We start from the raw sequence: 26,759 nt of genomic DNA, 5'->3' as shown, positions 1-26,759 counted from the left end.
TTAATTGTGAAACAGTAATTGATCTGTTTTCAAACTTGGCCAATGCAAAATGCCTTTTCCCCAGGGAACATTTTCCAAAACAGTTACAGGCAGTGATAAATTTTGCAGCTCCTTGGGCAGAAAATAACAACTAGAGCAAACAATACACTAAACCAACAGGTGAAGAAGACAACTTGGGATCGGGGTGGTTACTTCAGCAAAAGTGCTAGCGTAGTGACCTTTAAATATTTATCTTCCCTTTAGCATAACTAGAAGAAGAAATGTTCAGCATCAACATGTTTAGAGCTCTTGAACTAAAGACTTGTAACAAGCTGGGAAGCATTTATTCAAGAAGAGAGGAGAGAATCTTGTGAGAACAATGGGCTTTCTGGCATTTTAGCTGGCCCCAGTCCCTTCCTTCCTCACGGCAGCAGTAGGCTTGAAAAAGTAACCTGTGTTCCTGATACGTAGGAACAGAAGATTAGAGCTGGCCCACTTTCAAAGCTGTATTTCCAAAAAAATTACTGTGACTGAGTCTATCTGACGGCTCCCTAAAGACCTCACCCACATGTCTGATTGGAGCTTTCTTAGTGCGGGCATGGAAAGCCTCGTGAAATACAGTTACAGGACAGAGTTTTACCTTCATCCTGCTAGCCGATGGAAAACAGACAAGATGAACGATAATTAAAGAATTTAAAATAAAAGACTAAGGAATAAAATGTCCACAAAAGACTTTGAAAGCTGTGTTAACATCTTGAGTCCACAGCGAGGTCACACATGTGTGAAGTTGGGTGCATGCTCACTAACTGTTGGAGAAGGCCGAGAGCGCTCACCTCCAGCTGACCTTGGGAGTCTTCGCAATCAGAAAGTGAAGGGTGAAGACAGCCGCAGACGCTTCGGCTGCGTGCTGACGGCAAGATCCATCGTACACAGAGAGCCTCAGCAAAGATTGGGGGATTTATTTGTTTCAGGCATTAAAAACAATATCTCAGGGTTCGGGAGATATCTCAGTGTCATGGACACCTGCCTGGCAAGTACAAGGTCCCAAGTTTGATCCCTGGTACCACAAAAAAAAGATCTGGCAAATTCTAACTTATCCTTAGTGGAATAAGCGCTTCCCTGGCAAGCACAAGGGCCTGAGTTCAATCCCCGGTTCCCCCCCCCCAAAAAAAATCTAACTTATCATGTAACTAATCAAGAAACCGCTTTTGCTACAGCAACCTTCAAAGAGCAGTAGCCACAGCCCTCTGCTAGCCCATGGCCGTGGGCCTCAACAAAGGCCACAAGGTGACTAAGAATATGAGCAAGCCAAGGCACAGCCGCAGTCATGGATGCCTCACCAAACACACCAAGTTCATGGGGGACATGATCTGGGAAGTATGCAGCCTCCCTCCCTATGAGCAGTGAGCCATGGAGCTGTTCAAGGTCTCCAAGGACAAACACGCCCTCAAGTTCATCAAGAAAAGGGTGGGGACGCACATCCAGGTCAAGAGGAAGCGTGAGGAGCTGAGCAACGTGCTGGCCACCATGAGGAAGGCAGCTGCCAAGAAGGACTGAGCTCCTCTGGAATAAACCTTTGCAGAAAGTTAGTTTATTTATTTATTTATTTATTTGCTCCCAATGCCTTCAGGGCAGGTTTGGCTGGCTTGAGTTGTGGGGATCGAACCACAGCAAACCTGAGCCTGACTGCTTTGTTGAAGCAGCCATTTAAAGGACTGAGCTAAGGGGCAGGCCCCCAGCATTAAATTATTTTACTTAAAAAGTTATATACGTACTGCTGTAAAACTATGTGTAAGCCCTTGATAATAATTTGAATTCTCATAGACATTTTCTACACATATTTTATATAGCTGAGCTCATTATATATATATTGTATATAGAGTATTGTATTCATGTCTTATCCTTGACAATAAGCACATGCGTCCTTCTTATTCAATAAAACCCTCGAACATTTTCTGTCCATACATAATAGTCCATTTTGACCTTTCTTTTTTTAAATTTGGTGGTACCAGGGATCAAACTTGGGACCTGGCGCTTACCAGGCAAACACTTATTCCACTGAGCTATTTTCCTGGCTTGATAGTCCATTCTGTAGATGAAATTAATCTATTTTATAATGAGTCTAAATAATGGAGCAATAAATAAAAAGCTTTATAATGTTGCATTTGGATTTGGGGACTTTTCTTAGAATAGATTCCCAGGAGTGGAGAAGACAACCTTGTGTCAGAGAGGAGAAGACCTAGGAGCTCGGAGTCTGCGTGACACCCCGTCACCCAGCCTTTGAGAGGGAAGCGATGAGAAAGGAAGCCCTGCCTGGGCCTTTCCTATTGGTCAGGTTCCCATCACGGGCCACAGCAGGCAGAAAAGGCTGCTGCCCCAGGACCCGCCGCTCTGGGCAGCTGATGGGGACCCCTGGGAACGTTATCGTCTGGGACTCAGAAGAGCAGGCATGCATGGCATGTGCTGTGTGGCCCTGAGACTGGATGGGGCCATCCTGCCTGCTGGGTGCCTCTGGGTACCGGCATGGGGTGGGGTGCAGTGGCTGTTCCATGTGGTGGGAGCTCTCACTCGGGCTGACCATGTGAATGGAGTTTGCCCTCCAGGCCCTCGTGGCCTGTTGGCCCTTGGTTGCTGCCACAGGAGGAAATGTCCCCTGTGTCTCTCTGCAAGCTGTGACATTCCTGCCTTTATCCAGGAAAGATCCAGTTCTTGTTTGGACCCTATGAAAGAAGTGAAGCATGAGGCTCCTCCTCCCATCTCGACCCACGCTGAGCAGGTGGGGCATGGAGGCGGAAGGGAGCCCTGTGCAGAGGGGGCATGGAGGGGAAGGTCGTGCCCAGACCACGCCGCCCCTACATCCAGGGTCCAGATCTTGAACTAGAGCACAGCTTTTGCCAACCCTACCGTAAGTCCTGGAATTTAAAAATAACCCAGAATGTTTTGACAGAGACTGGACTGCCTGAACCCTCCCGAAAATCAGGGTCAGTCTCATTGTGAGAAAGCAGGACAGCCCGCACCAAAGCCCAGGCTGGCTCCCCTCTGCTGCTCCCCTCACGTACCCATGACAGCTGTGCCCATGACCGCTGAGCGCTACACGGGATGGAGGAGCCACCTCCATGAGCTTCCCAAACGTCTCACACAGCTTCCGCGGCAGCGATTGGAAACCTCGGAACTCCAGGCTCCCGCTGTGGGGCCTAGTGCCTGCCTCACCCCTTCTCAGGGTGGGGACCGGGTCCCCCCGCCCCCAGCTCACGGGGACCAGCACAGCTCAGAGTGAGTCCCCGCCTCGCTTAGCCACCTGAGGGCAGACCCCGTCGCCTCTTCCTCATATTTCTCCCCCACTTTAACCAGGCCTTCCTGGGGTGCTCCGCGCGCCCCCGCCGCCTTTCTCTCTAGAGCTATCCTCCTCCGCTGAAGGCTCCTTCACCACGATCAGAAGGGGGCGGGGTCATCAGCGCGCCACAGCTGCCCTTGTCCCAACCTGAACCCCCGCTCTTGAGGCCCCCGGGAAGCCCCTGGATCCCTTCACCCGGCGGCGGCGGACACGTGGCTGACTTTGGAAGCAGAGCAGGCCGGCCACACCCTCCCCTCCCATCCCTGACCTCCGTGCAGGCGCCGGCCCCTGGTCTTACAGCCTTCCTATGGCCCCAGCTGGAGGGTACAGGCCTGCGTCCCTTTGTCCCCTCCCTGACCTACGCCTTAGGTTCTGCCTTTCCTTGTCCTCTTCCCTCCCCTACCGCATTAGCCACTTTCTTGGCACGAGGACAAATACCCAGAACCTTCAACTTCCAGGAGGAGCGGTTCTTTTGGTTCACAGTCGGGGGGGTCGGGCCATGGTCTGCGGGCTCCAAGGCAGGGGCTCACGGAAGAGGGTTCTGGGGAGAAGGGCTGCCCCCCATGGCGGCCAGGAAGCGGGGGTGGGATGGGGCGGGGCGAGGAGAGGAGCAGGGGGCAAGAACCACCCTCCAGGCCACCACAGCTGCGCACCTCTTCCAATGGGACCCACAGCTCAGCGCAATCACAGGAGGGATGTTTTGGATCTAAGCCCCGACACCCCCACCCCACCCCCGGGAGGTGCGCCATCATGAGGGCCAGCCAGCTAACACAGCCCTCCCGACAGCTCTCCCACTCGGGGCTGCTTCAAGCGCCCCCGCATCCGAAGGCTTACCCACTGACCGCTCTCTTCACTTGGACGTGTGCGTCCCCGCCCAGCCCCTGCGTGCTCCATGCGTGCCCCGGGGTCTGCGGGGCTCCACCCCCGCAGCCTTTCTTCCCGTGCCCCGACGTTCTTCCTTCACTGGCCTAGTGGGCGAACACTGCTCTTTGCCTTGCCAGTCCCTTTCTTCAGCGAAGCAGGAGGAGACTCAGGTCAGACCAAACGTGCTTTGGTAATGACACGAGGCAGTGAGCACCAGGTCTTCTGCCCTGGGCGTGGCTCAGTTAGTGCTCAATAAACTGCAGCTGCGATGAGGTCTGGCCCCACAGGCCGGCTCCGCTCCCTTTCCTCGAGGTGTCTCCTCCAGCCGCCAGGTCACTGTACTCTCCTGGTCTGGGCAGGTGACATCCTCCTTCTATTTGTTCACTCCCCTAACATTGAGTGTCCTGCCCAGTGCCGGGTCGGGGCTCAGTGGCAGCCGGGTGAGCCAGTGACTGGGTAGGCCGGTTCCGAATCCGGGATGAACAAGGGTCTCCCAGGCCTGCGTCCAGGGTGCTGGCCTTGTCACCTGCCATATCACATTTCAAGGCTTTGTTTTATCTCCACAAACAGGAAACGGATTCTTCTGTGAAAGGGAAGCAGGGGTAGCTGAGACAGGGGACCAAAGGTGCAGGACACCACCACTCCCACAGCCAGTCCCTGGGCAGGACCTTCGCCCCTGGGTCTGGGCAGTATATGCCACCAACGTTTAGGAAGAATTTGTGAAGAATTCAGAGAGAAGGGGTCCAGAGCCAGGGCTGAGGGGCTCACAGAAATGTCACTTAGTGGTGAGAGGAGATGCTCCTCAGTGGAGGGCTCGGCCTGATGACTGCATTCATGACTGTGTTCGGTGACACCAGTCAGAGCCACGGAGCCACGGCCTGCATCTTCACCCCAAGAACACTTTCCTGCCCACGGCTTCCCACGCCTCTTGGACAGCCATGCCTGGTCCACGGCTCCCCACTTGCGACCATCCACACTTGAAATGCTTTTTGTCTAGCACAAGAGTTTTCAGGTTTGTTCTTTATTGAGTGCCGGAGGTCACACCCAGGGCTTCACGCCTACTGCAGACACGCTGGACCCCAGCCCACTGCTATTAAAATAAATGCTTTTGTAAGCTATAAATAAACCAAACTTATTAAGGTAACATAAATATAGCAAAATACAACTTGTCAATTGAAGCTAATTAGCTTAAGAATGAGTTGTAAAAATTCACTTGATGTAACAAAGTAGAAAAATGTCAAAAAGATGTGTTTTTTACACAATGAAGTACTACTACTCAGCCACAAAGAAGGATAGCTTGAGCCTGTTTAAAGTACATGGATGCAAGTGGAGACCACACGCACAAGTGAGGTAAATCAGGCCCACACGTACGTACCGGCGCCACATTGCCACCCCCATGTGAGAACACAAGGGAGACCCACACAGTACGACGGACGTCGTGCATTGGGAAGAAACCGTTGAAAAAAGACAAATGGTGATGGGGAAAGGGAAAAGGAAGGGAAAAAAGAAAAAATATATTTGTTTAAAAGACAGTTAAGATGGCATTACAGCTAGTTTCTCTTAATTTGCTGAAAAGAAAGGTTTGTGCGCACGCAGACTGTGTGGACAAGCTCCCACACCTGCTCTTGTGCTCTGAATAACTACGACAAAGATAACAATACTCGATGTACTAATTATGGAAACTCTCCTACTAACCTGTTTTGGAACTCTGCTTTATTGTTATTTTTTTCTCTCTGTCTCTTTAAAATAAAAGGAAGAAAAGAAGCGCTGCCCTCGCCGTCCCATGCAGCTGCAGGAGATCTGCTCCCCAGGAGGACGTGGCGCTGTGGTGAGCATTTCAAGGGCTCCTATGCCCCGGGGTGTCCCCGGCCCCAAGCCTCTTGGTACACTGCACCCGGGGTGCCCACGAGGTCTGCGAGCCCATGGTGTCCCCGGCCCCAAGCCTCTTGGTATGCTGCACACATGTCCTGTCAGCCTTCTCCCCACTGGGCAAGTTTCTCTCCTGGGGAAAAGCATGTGGGGATTTCTGCTTTGACCCGGATGTTTATCTGGAGAAAACACTTCTAGGGTTTCCTCAAGCTGTTTTGTATGATCCCTGAAGGAGCAGCTCAGGAAGCTTTCAAAGGAATCCTGGGGCTGCAGAAGAAATGAAAAGCTCACCTTTGCCCTCAGCCTTGTGTCCCTCAGTCCTGACCCTGGCAGGCGGGGGGGGGGGGGTGGTGAGGCTGCTCCTGGGGCTCCAGGTGTGCTTAGGGGGTCACATTTCAAAGCACTCAGCCAGAGCTCTGCTTTGCAGCAGAAGGCCAGCTTCAGGTTGTTTGGCAGGGTCCTCTCTTCCCCAAGAGATGAGGTGCAGGAAGACCAGCAGAGTCATCATCAGATAAAAGAGGCCGGGATTCTCCTTGCTGTGTCCCCAGGAAGGGCGGGGGACCCTGGCATCAAACACACCTGGACACCACATCACCTAACCGCAGTCTTTAAGCTGTCAGGACCTGCAGTTCCTGAAGTGCCTTCCCTTCCCTAGTGAAAGCCGGGGCGAAGCAGAACTTAACTCAGGAAACAGGTGCACTGGAAGAGCCAGGTGCACACAGGTGTGGGTGCCGTGCTGGAAACGACACAAGGGCAGCCTGGGAGCGAAGCGACTTCGGAACACACTCGCCAGTAACAAGAGGTGGGGCCAAGGCCCAGTGTGAGGTGGGTGAGCAAGGCAAGCTGAAGCTGATGCTGTGACCACAAGAAAATGCACGCGCCAAGGCCTGGAGGCCGAGCAAGAGCTGCGGATGCCGGAGAGGGACTGTGTCGGGCGTGCCCCGAGGCATGAGCTCAGTGAAGCCCTTTCCTAATAAAACCTCAGTGGAGAAGCTTCTAGTAACATCCCCAAAGGACGGGGTTGGGGGAGAGGACACTAAGGCTTCGGGAAACGTGCTCAAGACCACTCTGGGGTTAGCTGACGGGAGCAGGAACCTCTCACCTCGTTCATGTCAGGACCATGCTAGGGGGTGAAGATGGGCGGCCACGTGCATGTTCTCTGAGGGTCCTGCAGTCTGATCGCAGTGATTTAAAGCATGTTCGTGTGGCCAGTCAAGTCAGAGCCTGAATACTAGGACGCCTGTGGTGCACTCAGCTCTAGCCAGATGGTAAATCCAAGCTCCACAGCAGAACTTGTTGATTCCGTACAGGAACGGCAATGTGGCCCTAAGTAGGTTCATGCCCTCCTCTTTTTTTGGCTTTTTGAAACAGGGTCTCACTATGCAGTGCAGGCTGGCCTTGAGCTCACTGTGTAGCCCAAGGATCTTCGGGTTTCAGTCCCAAACGCAGGGTGCCTGCACCACCAGGCCCAGTTTCACCACACATTTCTTAAGCCCCAGCCATCAGGGGGTTAAATGTGAGGAGGCTCACAAGGGGGTTAGCTCAGGGCCGCTGACCACTCAGCAGCTATCGGTGCGGTGCGGGGAGCACTGGTGTGGGATGCTGAACTAAGTACTCCCACATAAGGGCTCTAGCATTATCCTACAGACACAACACTTAGCTAGCACTGTGTCCACTGTGCAGAACAGAAGAAATGCAGTTCAGAGAGATTAAGGAACTCCCGGCTGTCCCCAGTCAACAGTGCTCCTTAGTAGCCTCCAGAGCTGCTGTCCCCAGAGGCTGCATGAACTTCAAAGCAGGCTTTCCGGCTGCCGCCGAGGAAGAGCCCCACACCACCGAGGTCTCAGCATGCCCGGCCTGGCCTTGGGACCAGCTAGCAGCAGCCTCTGCACGGAGCCAAGACCCGGCCACCTCCCCTCCCTGCCTTCCGGTTTCTCTCCTGTTTAATTATACTCCGTGACACTTAATCCTTTAAATACCAAATGTACCTATTCCAACCTGGCAGAGGCTAAAAAAATACAAATAAAGATAAAAGAGTAGAGGGGACGGTAAATGCGCCTAGAGGGCCTGTAAGGACAGGTCCAGGGGCTGTGTGGACTCAGTCAGGGATCAGGTCCACCTAGGCCACGGAAGGTTGCCAGGCAGCCTCCTCCCGAGAAAAGCAAGCTGTCTGGCCAAAACTGGGAGGCTGGGTCGGCGAGCCACGGCGGATGTCCTTGGTTGCTTGTACCAAATTCCCCCACCGTGACAGCGCTACCGGTTCCTCCCAGCCGACTGTACTCCAATGGTACCCCCGCGCGGAGACGGGACTCCAGGAAGACAGCCGGCCTCGGGCCCGCTGGGCAGATCCTCACGCGTCCGATACAGCATCTGGGCCCCTAGGGAGCCTAGTCACCCTTCGGAGCAGCAAAGGCAGAGTGGGGCTCGTTGGCAGCGCCCATTCGAGCTCCCTGAAGATGCCTTGTCCTGAGCTGATGCGATGATTCTTCGCTCTGGTGCAGACTGTGAGCTCATGTACCTCCAGGCAAGCTAACCGCATGGAGCCTTTCCTAGGAGGCCCCTGTGAAGCCACAACATCTTAATTGTGGGGTGGATGCTGAATACCTGCTAGATCACAGAGCCACGCCCTCGCATCAGAGACGGGACTTCCCAGGGGAAACTGGAGGGGGCGCAACCTGGGGCGTGGCATTCCTGTAGCCGAGGTCCCAGCGCCGGGCCCTGGCTGGAATTTCCTTGCCAAGCTTGTGGAGGTCACATGTGCCTTGGAGCCTCACACATCCACCTGCCCTGGAGACCTGGTCATCGAAAAGGGGCAGATGCCGGGGTCGGCAAAAGAGCTGCTGGATTTTCTGGCTAGCTCATGGAGAAAGACAACCCAAGTGGAAGGCAGTTTCTGGGGTCTCGCTGCCCTGCACACTCCTGATCCAGCAAAACAGAGAGCCCCACAAAGACCTCAGAGACAGAAGCAGGCCTGGCAGAGAGGGACGCGCGGCCCAGGAGTGTTTGGCGGAGGGCCTGGTGTCGCGGAGGTCAGTGTGCGACGGCGCCCTCCTTCCCGAGCGCTTCCTTTCCATCTTGTTTACTTCTGGCTTATTTACTGCTCACGGCTGCTCTGTGAGGCAGAGCCACCTGAACTGCGCCTGGAAAGCCCAGGGGACGCTGGTGGGTCAGCAGAGCTGGGGTCCAGACTGGTCTGCTCTGGTTGTAAGTGGACCCCACAGAAGGAGGCCCACCCGGGCTGCCAGGAGGCCACGAGGTTTGGGCCAGGGTCCCGTATAGGCAGCTCATACTCTCCCGGCTGCTGGCCTGCGCGGGTCCCAATAACCCAGCTCTCTCCTCACTGGCAGGCCAGGGAGGCATCATTTCTGCTAGGGCAGAGTCATGAAGTCGTGCTTCAAACACTAGTGTGGCTTCCGTCAACATCAAGCCTCTTTGTTCTGTGCTCCCCACAAACATAATTCTCTTGGCCCCTTAACAATCATCCCACTTTTCATTTGCGCACAAGGCCCCATGTCTCATGGGGTCCACGCTGCAGGGGAGGAGCTGGTGGCCACCCTGAGGCACTTTATTAATCCTGCTTTTAATCCCCAGCTCTGGTGAGGACCCGGGCTTGCTCAGGCCCCTGCCCCAGGGTCCCTTGTTCCTGGGGATGGGCTGTCAGCCCCTCCCCCAGCCCCTACTCACATAGGGCAGCTGTGAGGGAAGACACAAGTGTAGACCCAGATGCTGGGTACAATGGTCACGGGTACAATGGCCACAGTCCATGGAGGGCTACTCTGGGCCGGGCACTGTGCCCGGGAGTGACCCGCAACGCCACCTCCCTCCATTCCACATCCCGTGCGCAGGTGCAGCTGGTACCCCTCTTCTGCATCAGGAGGAGACCTTGTGGCTGTGCTGTGGTTCAGGCTCCCTGCCACAGGAGAGTAGCACGTGGTCACTGTGCTCCCTCTTCACCAGGAGCCCTCTCTGCTAGTGGCACACCACTGGGATCAGGGGCCTGGGTGGCCATGCAGGGCGACAGGTGGCCAGGAGAGCCCAGGTGTGGCAGACCCACATGTGGCGTGGGAGCATGGAGGAAGGCGGGCACAAGCACCTCTGGGCAGGGTTTCCTCGGGTGAGAAGTACAGGCTGACACAGAGGGGTGGCTGTGCTCCATGGAACCATGCGCCCGGACGGGGCAGAGCCACAGTGCGTGGGGGCCTGTCCAGGCAGCAAGCGCAGCAAAATCCAGTGAGGAGGCGCCCAGGAGAAGCGAGGGCCCCTGCTGGGCCTGACCCCTGTTCCACCATCCCCTCCCCTGGTCCTGAACCCATGGGGACTTGCGTTGCAGGGAGGACAGTCTTGGAATTCACCCCAGTCCCAAAGAGTAATGTTTCCTTCTCGACTTCACTGCGCTTCTCTTTACCACTTACCCTGCCTCTAATTAGGATGAACTCACAGACCTCTCTGTCTCTGTCACACACGCGCGCACACTCTAGGGGTGAAATCCACCCAGACTGCGCCTGTTTCCTGAATTTCTATTTTTAGCCCTAGACAGAAACTGATTTAAAGACATGCTATTCTGCACAACTTAGTTGTTCTGCCGTGTGTGGGCCAAGGAGAGTCTCTCTGAAGCAGAGGAGAGATGGAAAACAGCGATGGAGATGGCCCTGGAGTGCGCCGCAGACAGTCTGCCGCACGTCGGGTGGGCAGGGCCACGCACCCAGGAGAAGCGTCTTGTCAGAGATGGAATGGAAGACAGTAAACTGGACAACAGTGGAGAGGCATTTACAGCGAACTCATAGGGCTTTGGTTTTTACAAAGTTTCCTCCTTTAGCCATGAACTAATTTCTCAAGAGTTGATGAAATCAGGCCAGGCGGTGCATGCCTATAATCTCAGCACTCAGGGAAGCTGAGGCAGGAGGATCCACACTTTGAGTCCAGCCTCGGCAACTTAGTGTGACTCTGTCTAAAAATGAAAAATAAAAAGGGACTGGGGAGGTAGTTCAGTGAAAGGCCTTGGATTTAAGCCCCAGGACCAAAGAAGAAAGAAAAGAGAGAAACAGATACAAACTGACCATTAGAATTAAATGTGGTACAAGAGTTCACACAATTTTAATAGAATCTGGTCTTATAATTTTGAGTTGCTATAAAATCATTTTTACATAGATCAAGAGTGAAAGTACTATTTTAGTTATCAACAGCCTGAAGAATAAACATCTTCCAAATAAAGTAAAAGATCAATTGATTTAAAACTTGAAAAACTGCAGGTACTTTTCTTTAGCTTTAGATGAGGAATAACATCTAAGAGAAACCAGCAAATTACTAATCTGGGTTACATTTTTAGTGACAAGGTTTTCAAATTCGTAAAGAATATCACTTTTTAGCCTATAAAAGAGAACTCCTGGAGTATGTATTTTTTTAATCTTCTGCATCTGTCAAAGAAATTCACCTAGGTGTGAGAAAATAGATTCTAGGCCAGTGGATGCTACTTTAGCTGTGAATTTAAAAATCTGCCTTTAGTAGAATTTCAGAACTACTGTTTTGTTTTATACTTCGATGCATATTGAAAGTGCGTACACTCGTTCTTTTAAAGCAGACTTGGTGAAAAGACAACAAGCAAAGGCAAAGGTCACACCACGACGTCCTCGGGGGTCCTCCGGGCCACGCATGACAGTGCCGGAGGGAGGGGCAGACCCCCGCCCACTGCAGACAGGAAGGAGCGTGCGGCGGGCACACTCTGCGCAGCACAACCCGACCACCACTCGGCAGGAAGGGCTGCGCAGACTGTAAGTGAGACCGACAGCTTTTGTAAACGGGCTGCAAAAAACTACAAGAAAAAATGTAGGGAATGCTTTTGTTGACGCTGATAAATCAAGCGCTGTTGTCCAGTTTATGCTCTGCACCTTTGCGTGGGACATAAATTATACTAACTCGATACAAGACTGAGCGAATTTATTTAAGTTGGAAAAACATACTGTGGAAACTAATATACTTGTGGTTGAAGACTCAAGTCAATTTTTCTAAAAATCATAAGCCAGTTTGGTCAGTGTGGATGTGAACATTAAGGAAAATGGAAGCGTTTGGTGTTCAGATCAGTTACTGAGGAGCAATTCGGCAAAACGGATCTCTGTTTTTGTTGATTTGATAAAATGTAGGTACAAATCAGTATTTCTCATGAAGATTTAGCTTTTGGAATAAAATGTGCTATAAACATAAAATACATGCTGGAGTTTGAAGGCCTGGGAAAGAGACCACAGGCTGGCTGTTACAGGAAAAACTGATGCACGCCAGGCTCACACTGTACCATGTAGTTGTCAGTTAGGGTATAAATCAATCTGGCTCATTTTACATTGATTTCCTGTTGAAACGATACTACTAGGAACATATTGGATTAAATAAGACATATTTTAACTGGGCCAGCCAAATAGCTCAGCATATTAAAGAGCTTACAAGCAGGCACAGGGGCCGGGGCTCGATCCCCAGGCCTGCTGTGTTGGCCCAGCCCCCGGGGCGCACGGAGACAGCAGTTGAGACTGGGCGTGGTGGCACATGCCTGTAATCCTAGCTCTTGGGAGGCTGTAAACAGGCAGATCACTATGAGTCCAATCTAGTAGTGAGACCCCACCCTGTAGACCCTTCCCTAAAATACAAAAAAAAAAAAAAACACATATTAAAGTTAATTTTACTTGTTAAGCTTTTTACAAAGGTGGAGCTAGAGCATTTAAGCTGACATGTGGCTTGCGTTATGCTCCTAATGGGCACCCCGCTCTGGAGGAGACACAGATGGCATCATGCGTGTGCCCCGGCACAGGCTAATAGTCAGGAGAGAAAGGTCGGGTTTCCTGTGAGCGCAAGAAACGGCCCGTGTCCCTCCTGGGAGGATTAGTAGAGGCGGCGACATCAGGCCTCGTCCGCTGAAGTGCTGCTGAAACAGCAGATGCTGGTAATGACCAGCCGTGATGGCTAGTATTCTTTTATTCTTGAGACAAGTTTTCGTTTTGCAGTTCGGGCTGGCCTTGTATTCACTTTTGTAACCCCCAGGCCCATCTCAAACTCGAAGTGATCCTCTTGTCTCAACCTCCCGAGTGGTGGGATTACAGGTGTGCAAGTCCAACCCTGGGGCCAGCACAGTGAGCCCGGGGTTCTGGGACTGGCACGGCATGTGGGGCTGGGGACCTAATGCAGGACCCTGTGCTTGCCAGGTGGTGCTTATGCCACGGAGCTATCTGCTAGGCGTGCTAAACCACTCTTTAGGAAGTGTTTCTCAGGGCCGGTCTTTGGGTTCCTTCACCATGGTCTAAATTCTAAAGGGAGGTTCCTCACCCACACCCAGAGTTAGGGCCAGGGTTGATCCCAGCTGGCTGGGACTCGGTCCAGCTAATCTTCAGAACTGCTAATGGGGGACTGCCAGGGCCACCCCTGCTCGAGGTGCTCGCTGCTCTGGAGCAGCGAGCCATGGGGGGCAGCAGGCACTGCTGGCAGCGTGATGCAGCAATAACCGGTCCTTTATGATCTGCACCTGGTCCTGCGGCGTCTTGGGTTTCAGCAGCTAGGATGTGTCATGGAGTTGGAATGGGCCTCTGTGACCAACTCCCTGCAAGGGGCCGCCACTAGGAGCCCGCTTTGGACTTCTTGGGGCCCAGAGCTCCCCACGGAGGCCAGTGAAGGTTTGAGAGCGGTGGACAGAGGGCAACCTGTCTGCCCAGTGCAGGCAGGACAGAGGTGCTTGCACCCAGGATCCGTGTCTCTGGCACTGTACGTCCCTCGTCCTGTGCTTAGGCCACAGCCCTTGCCTGTACTGAAATCGCTCTGTGAAGACAGACTGTGGGTCCTTTCAGTGTTCACACTTAGTCCAGCCAGGCGTGGTGGGGCACATCTGTGCTCCCCACATTTGGGAGGGTCAGGAGTTCAAGGGCAGCCTGAGCTATACATTGGCTGGTCTCAACAAAATGACAAGGAACACACAGAGCAGGCGCAGTTCCCGCAAGAGCTCGTTCACCAGTCCCCGCCCGTGAGGGAGGAGACAGGGAAGACGGGGCTCAGCTGAGCTGCGAGGGCACCTACCTGGGCTCAGGTCAGAGCCCCTTGCTCTGCTAGGAGACGTTCTCACCAACAGAACTGTGATCTTACGACCCTCTCTAAAATTGCCCTTATTTTCGCTTAGTTGCCTCCGTATTTTTCCTAGTCATCCCCCCACAATTTAGTGCACTGCCCCAGCACCCCAGCCCAAATCCCTGTATCTTTTCTGTTGTCGCAGCTCCACAGCTTATAGTTCTTTGTTAAAACAGTGTATGAGCCCCCAAGGCTAACCTCAGGGTTTTCATTCCTTCCCAGAAAGCCCCTTTTGCTATGTAAAAATATTGACATCAAATAAAATGTGTACTTTCCCTCCCATTAACCTATCTTTTCTGACTTCAACTCATAGATCCAGGCCATACACGATAACACGGTGCAAGAAAGTCTTCCATCTCTGTTAGCCAGCTTCTTACTGCCATGGCAAAATGCCTGAGTCAACCAATCTAATAAGAAGAAAGGGTTCTTTTGGCTCAAGGCTTCAACGCCAGGCTCTTTGGCCCTGTAGCTTGGGCCCTATGGTGGCACAGGCCGTGGAAGGCACGGGAAGGAAGCTGCTGCTGGCTTTGCTATAGCAGGGAAACAGAGACAGAGAGGAGGGGCAGGGCCCCAATATCTCCCAAGGCCACACCCCAAAGACCCAATTTCTTCTCAATAAGACCAATGCCTCCTCATGAGCCTACAGGGACATCCAGAGCCAAACCCCAGCAGCCCCAGCACCAAGGCTGATGGGGTCACTACAGAAGAGTGGCTGTGCACTGGGCTGCCCTCTCACACCACCAGGTCTGCTCTGCGCACAGCTTAGCTGTACTTGTGAGACGCGGGTGCTTCCCTCAGAAAGCCTGTAGGCACACAGTTGTGAAGATCCAGTGAGGAGCCCACATTCCCAATTATACAAATCAAGCAGGGTCCCTATTCTCCCATCAGGCCCAGGACCTCTTATCTGGCATCTGGGTCACTTGGTCAGCGGCCGTGAGGCTCTCTCCACCCACCCCGATGCCTCCTGCTCCATCCTCCAGTTCAGCTGGGGACACAGGTGCTCAGTGCCTACAGCCGGAACCAGGAGGAAGCAGAGGAAAATGCCAGTGCCCCACAGGGCCTACCTGAGCAGCCACACAAGCAGCCATCAGCCTCACTGTGAAGGGGCCCCGTGGGAGGGCTCCACAGAGCCTCCTCTCTCTCAGACCCACCTGGACAAGACTGTCGGGATGGGCAGGAGGGAAGCGCCTGGGGGGTAAGAGGACTGCTAATGTGCCCGGACAACACAGAAGACCTTGGAGCGCATTACACGACACTCGCACCCAGCGGACTCTAGTGGAAGAGCAGACGGGGTTCAAGGAGTCATCAAATTCAGTTGGGAGGACCCCAGGAGACACCGAGCCCTGGGTCCTGGGTTGTGGGCATGTCAGGGCCAGAGGCTATGCTCACTGCCATTGCTGAGGAATGCCTGTAGAGCACACTCCAGGAGCCAGACTGCTAAGCATACTTGGCTGATGGTCATTGGCAGAAGGGCAGCCCTGTCCTGCCCCACAATCTCCCTATTCACGCCCTTCCCTACCCTCAGCTGATATATACTCAGCTGCTTCTGCAATAAATGGGATCAGTGCCATCAGCCTGGTCTCCGGAGTCTTCTCCGTTGGTGGCTCACCACACTGGGTGTGCAAAGAGAAGGAACGTGGGACTCCGAAGGGAAGCAGCTGGCCGGGGGCCGCGGGCGTGGCGAGGGGGTGGGAGGGCAGAGCGGCTCCCTCTGCCAAGCCCTGCTTTTCAAAGCACCTGAGCAGCACCCGGGAAGCAGGGCTCAGGCCCCACCGGACATAAACGCAGCGCTGCCTCAGCGTGGGCCCTGGCACGTGGGGGTGACCGAGGGACATTGCAGTCTGAGAAGCGCGGCTCTAATTAACACTCGTTCCTCTCGGCTTTCTCCTCCCCTGCAGCCGGGCCTGGGCCAGAGGTCTTCTCCATCCCTTGATCTCACTTGCTCTGCAAACTGAAGTCACACTCAGGGAGAAGGAAGGGAAGGTGCTGGTGATAGAGGTTTCGCTGCCTCACACCAAAGTCCCTGACATGAGACAGCCTTGTCAAAGGCCTGCAGCACAGAAAGAACTGATGAAAGCGTGCTGAACAAGTGAAGAGAAAGCAGTCAGATGTGGAGAAAAGCTGTAGAACAGACTCTGCCCATTCAGTTTGACACACACCTGTTGACCTACTGTGCACAGGGTACTGTGGAAGGAAGGTGTGGAGCTACCCCACAACTAAGACTAAGACATACGAAGCCTCTGGGTGCGAGCACTGAGCTCCCCTTCTCCCTCTGGACACGCTCCACCTCCGGCCAAGGCTCACAAGTTGCCTTCTAATCTGAAGCTTTCCACACCCCATTCATACCCTGGGGGGTGCTGAGTGATGGATACCCCGGGACATGGGGCGTGGCTTCCCAACCTTCTCTAGGCTGGGCCTTCTCCCCTGGGACTGGGAACGCTGCTTATCTCATCTCTCCACACTTTGGCCATCTGCCCTCCAGCGTGCTGAGTCTAAGGCGCTTTGGTGGTGGCCCCGCAGCCTGGCCCCACTGCTGCTGGGAGCCTTGCTGACCTCTGCGCTCCCAGACGCCCATCCCGGAACTGCCTGAGCGGCATGTTGAAAGTCACCCCAGAGTTTATCTTCAGGGGAAAGTTGTATTATCACGTCCCGGGTTGGGTCCACACTCAGCTAGCTTCTACACTGCAGCTGAGACTTGGAGACAGATAAAACGGGGAAGGAAGTCATCAATATCCAGACACTTTTTCTGCTGAAAGGGCTTTTAGCCAGAGGTCAATGCAGATGGGGAAATAAAGGTTTCAGGGGCTCTGCTTGCACTTCCCCGGAGGTAATGTGGTCCAGCAGATGGACTCCATCCAGAAAGAAGGCATGGCCGCTTTGATCAGATAGCAACGGTGACGGTGACGGTGACGGCCGTCATGGGGGTGGCGGTGGTGCCGAGCATGGCGGTGGCAGTGAAGATGGTGTCAGTCACTATTATTAAGTTCCCACGAATGAGCGAGGGACAGTGCCACTCTGTATGTGTCATCCTATTCCATTTAATCTCCTCAACATCCTCATGAGGTGGTTGCTGTGCTTCAGCCAGTTCTCAGCAGACTGATTCCAGGAGGATAAAAAAGAAAGAAAAAAAAGGAACCTAAACTCGTTTTGGGCTGGGGAGAGCTCAGCGGTCTAAGCTCCTGCCTGACAAGTGCAAGGACCTGGGTTCAATCCCTGGTACCTCGTGCTGTGCCGGCCCCAGAACCCTGGGTGCGCCATGCTGGCCCCAAAACCGGGTGTGGAGCCTCACACCTGTAATCCCGCACTGGGGAAGCTGAGACAGCAGGCTCACTACGAGTCTGAGCTGCATAGTGAGACCCTGTACCAAATAAATAAATAAATAAATAAATAAATAAATAAATTTTAAAACCTCATTTAAAGCTAATTATATGGCATGCTCTACCCTAGGATTCCCCCCCGCCCCCCGTATTGGGGATTGAACTCAGGACCTTGTGCTTGGCAGACAGGGGCTTATGCCACTGAGCTATATCCCTAGCCCTCTACCCTAGGATTTCGCACATGACTAAGACAAAAAAAAAAAAAAAAGAATTTCATTAGGAATCAAGTTTTGTGGCATTCAGACGTGGCCTATTCCCATGGCCCTCTCCCAGGTTGTGCAGAGCTTTGGGACCAGCAGCTCGCAGTCACGGGAAGAGGCAGGCAGAGCCTGGAGCGCCTCCAAGCCCCGTCCTGGGATGAGCATGACGCAGCCTGCTTAGCAGCTCCTGGGACTAGCCCCACTCACAAACTTGTTTTTATTTGACTCAACCTGGAGCTTCTCTGTGGGAAAAGCTGTAGTCCCAGGATATTTGTTGGAAGAAAAAATCCTATTTGCCCGAGGTGGCAACACTGATCGGGGAACAAGATCCTGGCCAAAAGACTCCAAAGCTGAGAGGGAGGATCTAAGAAGTAAGATGTCTGCTGAGGCTTTGAAACCGCTGACATACTCCTGGGGATAGCCAGGGTCTGTACACGCCTGGGAATGACAGCTCTAATCTCTCCCCGCTGGCTGTCTCGGAGGCCCTGCACCAGCAGGACATAAAAGCAAAGCAGACTTGTGCACTGCCAGCTGCTGGAGGCACACCCAGGACGTTTGGGAACCTCTTGGCAAAGAGGTGGCACTTCCTGGCTTAAGGAACTCTCTATCCAACTGTCAACTAATCGGAGCTAAGCAGGAACCTCAGCAGGGACACAAGTCGAGTACAGGCCCCAAGGGCTTACTCCAAGTAATTCTCCAAGCAGCGTCACAGAAGGTGCAGCCTGTTTTCCAGAGTTTCCATATTGCATTGCTTGTTATGTTCAGTTTCCAACAAATTAATTTTCTAAAAAGCACACAAAGTTGGTAAACTTTAAGCTGGACTAGTTGGGTTGACCAAGAAAAAAAAAAGGCACAAGTTACTAGAATCCAGAATGAAAGAAAATACTATTATTAATGTCATAGAAATTAAAGGGATGGTACGGACACTAAGAACAACAACTTACAAAATCTAAATGGGGTGGAACAGACCCTAGAAAGACAGAAACCACTAAACCGACACAAGAAGAAATGAAAAGTGTGGACAGACCTACAATAAGAAGTTGAAATGGTAATTTTAAAATTTCTCACAAATTTCTTTACTGGTGAATTACGCTGAATATTCGTGTGAACAGATTTCCTTTAAAATTCTTCTTTGAAAAAATGGACATAAGGAATTAGTTTCCAACTCATTCTAAGAGTTCAGAATCATCCTGTTACTGGGACAAGCTAATTGTGTCATGAGAAAATAACAGATCATTATCTTTTATGAACACAGAGAGAAGTTTCCTCAACAAAATACTGGTAACAGGGCCAGGGCTGGGGATATAGCTCAGCGGCATAAGCAAGAGCAAGGTCCTAAGTTTGATCCTCCGTACCAGGAAAAAAAAAAAATACTGGTAACCTGAATCAGGGGGCACACACAGAGTGGTCAATGGGAATTATTCCAGGAAGATAAGCTTGGATTCAGAAACACAAACCAGTCAATGTAAAGCAGCACGTGGATAAAATAAAGAACAAACAAAACCTTCACGCTCATCTGAATGGACACACAAAAAGTGTTTAACAAAATCTAACATACTTTTAGAATTTAAAAAAAAAATTCGGACCAGAAGGGATTTTTTTTTTCCTCAACTGAATGAAGGATGGCTATAAAAACTCACAGGTGAAGTCATGTTCAGTGATGAAAGACTGAAGGCTTTCTAAAACACTCTGCATAAGGAAATGCGTGCTGTTCTCATGGTGCTAGGCAGGCAACTAAGCAAGAAAAAGAATCAATCTACACAGAAGAAAAGCGATCCTCACATGCTGATAGCATGATCTCCAGACGTAGAACCTTTAAGGAAGCCATCAAAAACAATAAAACAAAACTGCTAGACCTGATGGACTAGTTTAGCCGGGCTTCAAGACATGAGACCAATGTACAAGACTTGATTCTACCTCTGTAGAGTAGAATGAACATTCCGAAAATGAAATCAAGAAAAAATTCCACTTATAATAGTATGAAAAAATAATACGTAGGATTTCTTTTAAAGGATCAAGACTTGTGCATTGAAATCTACAAAACTGGGCTGGGGAAGATAGTTCAATGGTCTAAGTGCCTGCCTGGCAAGTACAAGGTCCTGAGTTCAAACAGTGGTACTGCATGCCCTGCGGCCACTGAAATCAGGTGTGGTGGCACATGCCTGTTGTCCCAGTGCTGGGGAGGCTGAGACAAGAGGATTGCTATGAGTCTGAACTGCATAGTGACGCCCCGTATCCAATAAATAAATAAATTTTTAAAAATCTAAAACACAACATTTAAGGAAATAAAATAATTAGAAAGGTAGCCCATGTTTATAGAACATAAGGTTTAATATTGTTTAGACAGCAGTATTCCCCAGATCCAACAATAGATTCAATGCCTTCTCTACCAGATTCCCACATGACTTCCTGGAGAAATAAGTTAACATAAAATTCACATGGAAATGCAAGGGAACCAAGTAGAGGAAAACATTCTGTAAAAAGAAGAACGACATTTGAAGATGATGATCAGTTTTATGTCAACTTGGCAGAGTCCCCAGCTAATTAAATACTCTGCAAGTACTGTATAGATAAGTTTAACACCTACATCAACTGGCTGTAGGAGGGCCTCCTTAATGATTTGGAGGGGTCTGATCTAATCAGGTGAAGGGCCTTACAAGCAGAGCTGAGCCTGCTTACCTGAGGACTGCACCGTGAGCAACTGGCCCAGTGTCTTCGGCTGCTCATCTTGAAACCGCTGATGATTTTGGACATGAATTTTGGACATCTTTGCAAGCGTCTCTTCAGTTATGTATGCACATAATGTCTTACTGGCTCTGTTTGTCTAGTGGAAGACTGACCAATGTGGGGAATTCACAGAGAATGTCAGAATTTACTGCAAGCCAATGAAGGAAGACTGTAAAGGTGGCAGGAGACAAGAGCATAGGTCAGTGGAACAGACTTGCCAGTCCCAGAATAAAGGCATGTTTATGCCAGTTGGTTTTACAAGTGCCAAGATAACTGACAAAGAAGTCTTCTCAACACACAAATGGCGCTGGGCAACTCATGCCCACATGCAAAGGGAAACGCCCCCAAGGGGCTGTTTGGAGACGCACATGGAGGGAGAGCCTGGCAGCCCGCAGGGTCAAGTCTGAGACAAAGCAGCCCCACGCCAGCAAGGAATGCCAAGAAACCCTGTAAGAGGAGAGAGATCTTCGCCGGCACGCTCAGCAGGAACCAACCCCGCCAACATCTCGATCCTGGGTTTCTGGGCACGAGAACTGTGAGATGCCACCGCGCCATGCAGCTATGGTACTTGGGGTCGGCAGCTCGAGAACGCTTACAAGGGGGCAATTCCCCTGAGCTTCGTGGCCATATGTGGTGGGCTGCGTGCACAACAGCAGTCTCACAGACGACGACGGCGGCACCGGGAGCTCCCCGGGCGCTGTGCCGTCACTGCTGCCGTAAGGGCTCAGCGCATCGCGCTGCGCGTGGGTGATAATGCTGGTGTGTATGCGCGCGGTGCCGCGGGTCATATCGAAGGCCAGTGTGCACAGCAACGTGCGTGATCCTTGGTGACTGGCATCTGTTAGTGGTCACACATTTTCTTTTTGTCTTTTTGAGACAGGCTTCCTCTATGCAGCTCAGGCTGGCCTTGAACTCACAACGATCCTCCTGCCTCCGCCTCCCGAGGGCCAGGATTACAGGTGTGTGCCACCACGCCTGGCAATGCATTTTCTGTAGAACTCATCATTCTCTGGAGTGCACTCAGCTTGTAAGAGAAGCTTACTGTTAAGCAGTTCTGTCAGGTGGCTGTGACTCTTAGTCACTATATTCTCTGATCCTCAGTAGAGGCATCGAGTGCCTAGACCGTACCGTGTCGATTTATGCAGATATGCTGTAGGGACTTTACACAATTGTGAAATTACCGAACACGTCTTAGAACATATCGCATATACAGGTGACACAAGCGTGCTGTGAGGGCATCTACACACAGGGGCACGTGTGTCAGATTGATTTGCATGATGAAATAGTATTTGGGAATATGCTACATAACGACGACCAATCCCATAGCGTTGCATTCCTGTGCTTGAACATGGTCTACAGAATGCCTCGTTCACTCCCAAGTCTGAGTGTCACTTCGGGAACTTCACTGATATAGTTGTTACTGGCTCAGGGAAACAGTTTTGAAAAGTAAGAAGGACAAGGACTCAGGAAAGTTTGACTCTATTGCTACCAGTAAAGTACCCACTATATAAAAATCTTGTGTAAAATAATGTAGGTAATGCTTTTGTTGGAATAAAAGCAAAAATATTTTTATGGAACTGATATATAACCATCTATAAATTATATGAGTCGCGGCCCACGAATACAGCATCCAGACACGCAGAATAATGATTAAAGTTGTCTTAAAAAAAAAAAAAAAAAAATCATTCCTGGCTTTCAATCACAGAGAAATCGTAACTTGACATATTCTTTTAATTTTGTCATTACGAGGGTACACATGTCAATGTGGGAAGAGGGAACGTGTTTCACTTTGCAATTTTCCTAGCTTGAGTTACAGCTTTCAAGCACTTCAGTGCTGGCATGCGGCTCCTGCCTGCACTGTGCTCCAGGCCCTCACGGGGCAGGGCGGACCAGCACTGGGCAGTGACAGCAGAAACGTAGCCTGAGCTCTGACCAGGGGCACCCCAAGTGTCAGGTTGGTTCCTGTCACCCAAACACCTTCCGGTGAGCCCTTCACAGGCAGGAGCCTTCTTGGGCTGCAGATCTGTTCACTACAGATCTGATGCTGCACTGATGTGAGTCTCAGCACTAGCAGGGGCCATGCATGGCCCTCGGATTGTATCATTTCAGTGACCCTAAACTGCTCGAGTGGATAGCCGTTTTTACCACACTTCACTCTGCTTTTGGTAAAGGTCATGCACGGTAGAAAAAAGGCCTGACTTCTTCCCATGGCACCCCTCGGAGCAGAGTCTGGCTCCCTGGGGGGCTCTGAGACCTGGGGCGGGAGCCAGCATTCCGTGGCTCGGACGTAGGGGCTCAGGACTATCAGAGACCAGGTACGTGGCACAGGTCAGGGAGGGGACAGGCAGGGCCCATCCCAGATTTCCAAATCGAAGAAGCCTCAAGCTGCCTACAGAGACTGAAGTGAAGCCTGCGGGATTTCCAACTCAGATCCTGCTGTAGTCTTCATTTCCCCAAACAAACACAGAGCTGCACTCAGAGGCCCCGGTGGAGAGTCGGCGACAGACGGAGACAGACAGACGGAGACAGAGGCGCCTGACCTGCAGCCTGGCTGTAGCTGGCGTCTGGAAAGAACCTTCGCACCCTCTCCCTGGCTCTCAGCTCACAGAGCTTCTGCGCTAGCTCTGCATAAGTGAAAACCCACTAGAGACACACACAGAGTGGATTCACCAGATTTCAGCAAAGACGGCCCAACATTTCAAGCAGTAGGCACATGTAAGTGTCTAAAATACACTTTTAGGCTATGAAAAACGCCCAACTTCCTGGGCAGGCAGAAAGTCAACAGCCCCAGGCCTAATCGTAAGGGCAGCCTAGTGAACCACACTCATCAACCCACCACGGAGTTTACCAGTCACAGTTGAAACACAGATTAATAGGAACAAATAAGGTGCCGGGCTGGAAGCATTTTTACAGCAAGGAACAAAAGTTTTTAATCTTTGTTTAAATAAGACTTCAAAAGGATTCCACATATAACCAATAGTGAGGCCATTCAAAAATTAGCTTCGAGAAATGCAAGACAGAGTGACCAAAGCCCCAAGCTCGTCCGGTACCAGGCGACACTGGCAAGCTGAATGTAATCAGCACTCGGGAGATCTGAGACTCACATCCGCCTTTATCGGGCTGATAAAGGCGCAGAGGGTGGCTCAGGGCCAGTGTTTATTTTTACCCATTACCTGTTCTATTAATGAGATTGTGGGGCTTGGGGCCTTGAGGGAAGGCCCGATGTATTAGAACACCCCATGGGGTCATTTAGTTGTGCAGAGGGGATCAGGTAGAGGCAAGGGGCTGTTGGGTTTGCCGTGGGTGTGGCCCCGGCCGGCCAAGCCGCCCAGAGGAATTCTGCTGCTGAAGCCCACAGAACACAGAGGATATTTCCCTGCAGAGCACTGGATTGAATAAATGGGTCTTTCTCCCCAAATAAAAATATACATAAAGAAAAAATGCCCCAAGTGGATACTTTTAGAGTGAAAGATGAGACTGCCTTAGCCAGAATAATAAACGCATCAGCAATAGCATCGTTTAAAGAAATTCGATCTTCAGACTCCATTAGCAAGGGCCTCGGAGGGACTCCAACGGCTGGGACTCTGGGCCGAGCCCAGGCTCTCCCCATCTCAGTCAGAATTTTTGCCTCTGAATTCTTTGAAGGGAAGAAAAAAGAAAACAGATCACCCAGTTGCAGCCCTGTTCAATAACTTAAAGCATCAGACACCCTCGCAGAATATAAAACAGACCCTACTTGCTTCAGCAAAGGTTTCTCCTCCACATCATCGTTTTTGGGGTTTGAGCTGACCAAATTCACTCTTGCCACTAAATGTTTGATTTACTCTAGAATAGTAAATGCAAGAAGAATTCTGCTTTGATCTTTCAGATTCAACATTACCACACTTGAGATTACTGCCTACGCTGGTCGCCTCAGAGACCAAGTGACATGAGTCCACGGCTGGAAATGCAGTGCTTTGACCCAAGCCCAGGCCAGCTCTGCCTCTGCCTGGAGCCCCACAGAGAAGCCCTGCAGAATGGTAAGAAAGGAGCTTCGGAGCACTTACGAGGATCCTGGGCTTGCCGTGGGAGGAGGGCCTGCAGAAGGAAAGAGAAATAGGAACCGTCAGTGTGAGGGGCTGGGTGCACTCCAGCCACTACCAGTCAAGCTCCCAGCCGCCCATAGGTGCTATTTATTTTTCTGGGATTTACTGTTTTTTTCTTTTTCTTCCTCCGAATGCCTTCAGGGCAGGTTTGGCTGGCTTGAGTTGTGCGGACTGCGTTGTTGAAGCAGCCACTTAAAGAACTGAGCTAAGGGGCGGGCCCCCTTTCTTATTATTATTATTATTTTTTTTTTTTTGGTAGTACCGGGGATTGAACTCAGGACCCTGTTCTTGCCAGGCAAGCGCTATTCTACTGAGCTATCTCCCTAGGCCCTGGAATCTACTATTTTGTTACAGTTTCCTCCTGCCACCTCTGTGACCCACAGCAGACTTGTAAGAATGTGGGTACAACTATGTCCCCCAGTTCAGGGTCTCATAAGTGCAAGGACAGAGGCCGAAACATGAGCTGGGAGTGGCCTTCTGGTCTCGGGCACAGCGCCAAGAGGGGTTTGCATGCCGCCAATGTTCCTGCCTCCCCCGGCAGGGAGCGGAGGGCTCAGGGCATGACAGCTGGAGTCTGGGCAATGCGGGGGGCAGATCTGGACTTCTCCTGCTCTGCCCTTTCCTGCTTGGCCGCTCCTGCCATGGCCACTGACCCCAGGCGCAGCTGACTTGTTGCACGGTGGGCGTGGCTAACCCCTCTGGAGCATGCGCCCTCCGGTGCTCACCCCTCTCCATCCTCAGGACCTTGGCCCTCCAACCGCATGGGGCTGAGGGCCCAGGAAGGCCGCTTACCAAACTTGACGAACAGGACCCCGGTGGTAGAGACCACCTTCTTGCCGTTGGTGGCCACACACTGGAAGTAGCCGGTGTCAGTGGTGTCGAGGTTCCGGATGCGCAGTCGAGAGCCGTAGCTGGTCGCCCGGAAGGAGATTCTCCGGGGCTCCTGGACCACAGGGGCATCGTTTTTGAACCAGCGGATGGAGGGAGGCGGGTTCCCAGAGACCCTGCAGTGCAGTTCTGCCGTCTGCCCCAGAGACGTGGTGATGTTGTTCATGGGTTCATCGAGCGCCAGGTAAGAACCTACAAAGGAGCACAAGGAGGCAGGTGAGGCTGGGCCAGCCCCCTGAGCCACCCCCACCCACTCCAGCCTCCAGCATGTCCCCAGAGCCCCTGGGGGATAACAGGGGACCCAGTGGAGAGAGACAAGGTCTGAGGGAGAGCACTGAGCCTGCTTGGGGCCAGTGCCCAGGGGAACTTTGTTACTAAGTCTGCCGACGGCTCCATGGCTTCCATGAGTAAATTCACATTTTAAGCCAAGAACCAATGTGGTTTTGTCTTTCAGATTTTAAAAAAAATAACTCACATTCCTTTTTCAAATAATAGTATTGTGAAGAAGAGAAGAAAGCTAAGGTCCATCTCAAATCTTTCCCTCCCAGACTAACAACACTGCTCTTAACTCTCTGCAAAGATCCTTCCTGTGTGTCCAACGCTGGGAAGAAAGAAAGCAGGAGCAGCATGTGACTGTCGCCACCCCACAAGACTGGGCGGGGCCTCACGCTCCTGATGACGTCAGGGCTGTGAAGGCAGGACCTACAGCCAGCCTGGAGGGGGGTGTTTCCATGACATCACTCAGGTCGCCAGTGACACACTATAGGACAGGCTGGTGTTTGTGTCAGCATCACGCATCATCTGTCATCAACCTACAATCCACCTCTCTCCTACCAATTCAACGCAATTATAATTTTAATTACATTCTGCGTGCTGAACAGAAAGACCTTCAGCAGTCCCAGAGCGCTGAGGCAAGCACACACACTTGAAACCAAAGTCCCACCCCGATGGGACAGGGACAACCGGGATCCACACCCCACTTCCTTGGTAGTCAGACCTGCTCCCCAACGCCATCTCTTACCCCCTCTGCAATCACCTACTTGTTTTTATTAAATTTATTGAAAATCAGTAATTACATATCATTTTAAAAAGTATAGACAGATATTGAAATGTGAAAGGTATAAGATGTAGACAGAATGAATTTTAGAGAAATATTTCTGAAATGAATACATTGCCTGAGATTAATAATAGATTGCACACTGTAAATAAATTATTTACAACCTTAAATGAATATAACAATAAAAATTGTCCAAAATAAAAATGAAGAATTTACAGATCAGTCATAAATAGTTCACTCTGTATCAAAATCAAGAAACTTACATTCATATAATTAGAATTCTCA

At 51.5% G+C, this 26,759-nt stretch overlaps 1 protein-coding gene across 1 annotated transcript in view; it reads right to left on the bottom strand.

Annotated features, from left to right (window-relative positions):
• The window catches only part of Ror1 (receptor tyrosine kinase like orphan receptor 1), a 100,883-nt gene extending 74,452 nt beyond the window's left edge, over positions 1–26,431 (bottom strand). Inside the window, exons 1-3 of the mRNA XM_004634016.2 lie at positions 26,398–26,431; positions 25,322–25,609; positions 24,491–24,521 (exon numbers count right to left, since the gene is read on the bottom strand). Coding sequence (XP_004634073.1) covers positions 24,491–24,521; positions 25,322–25,609; positions 26,398–26,431 — 353 coding nt within the window. The remainder of the gene's footprint in view (positions 1–24,490; positions 24,522–25,321; positions 25,610–26,397) is intronic.
• Positions 26,432–26,759: the final 328 nt, after the last annotated feature.

The sequence above is a fragment of the Octodon degus genome, unplaced genomic scaffold (genome assembly GCF_000260255.1).
Source record: "Octodon degus isolate 3935 unplaced genomic scaffold, OctDeg1.0 scaffold00057, whole genome shotgun sequence".
Classification (NCBI taxonomy): Eukaryota; Metazoa; Chordata; class Mammalia; order Rodentia; family Octodontidae; genus Octodon; species Octodon degus.
Note: the sequence above shows the minus strand (reverse complement) of the source record. Positions and strands in the feature narration are given on the sequence as shown.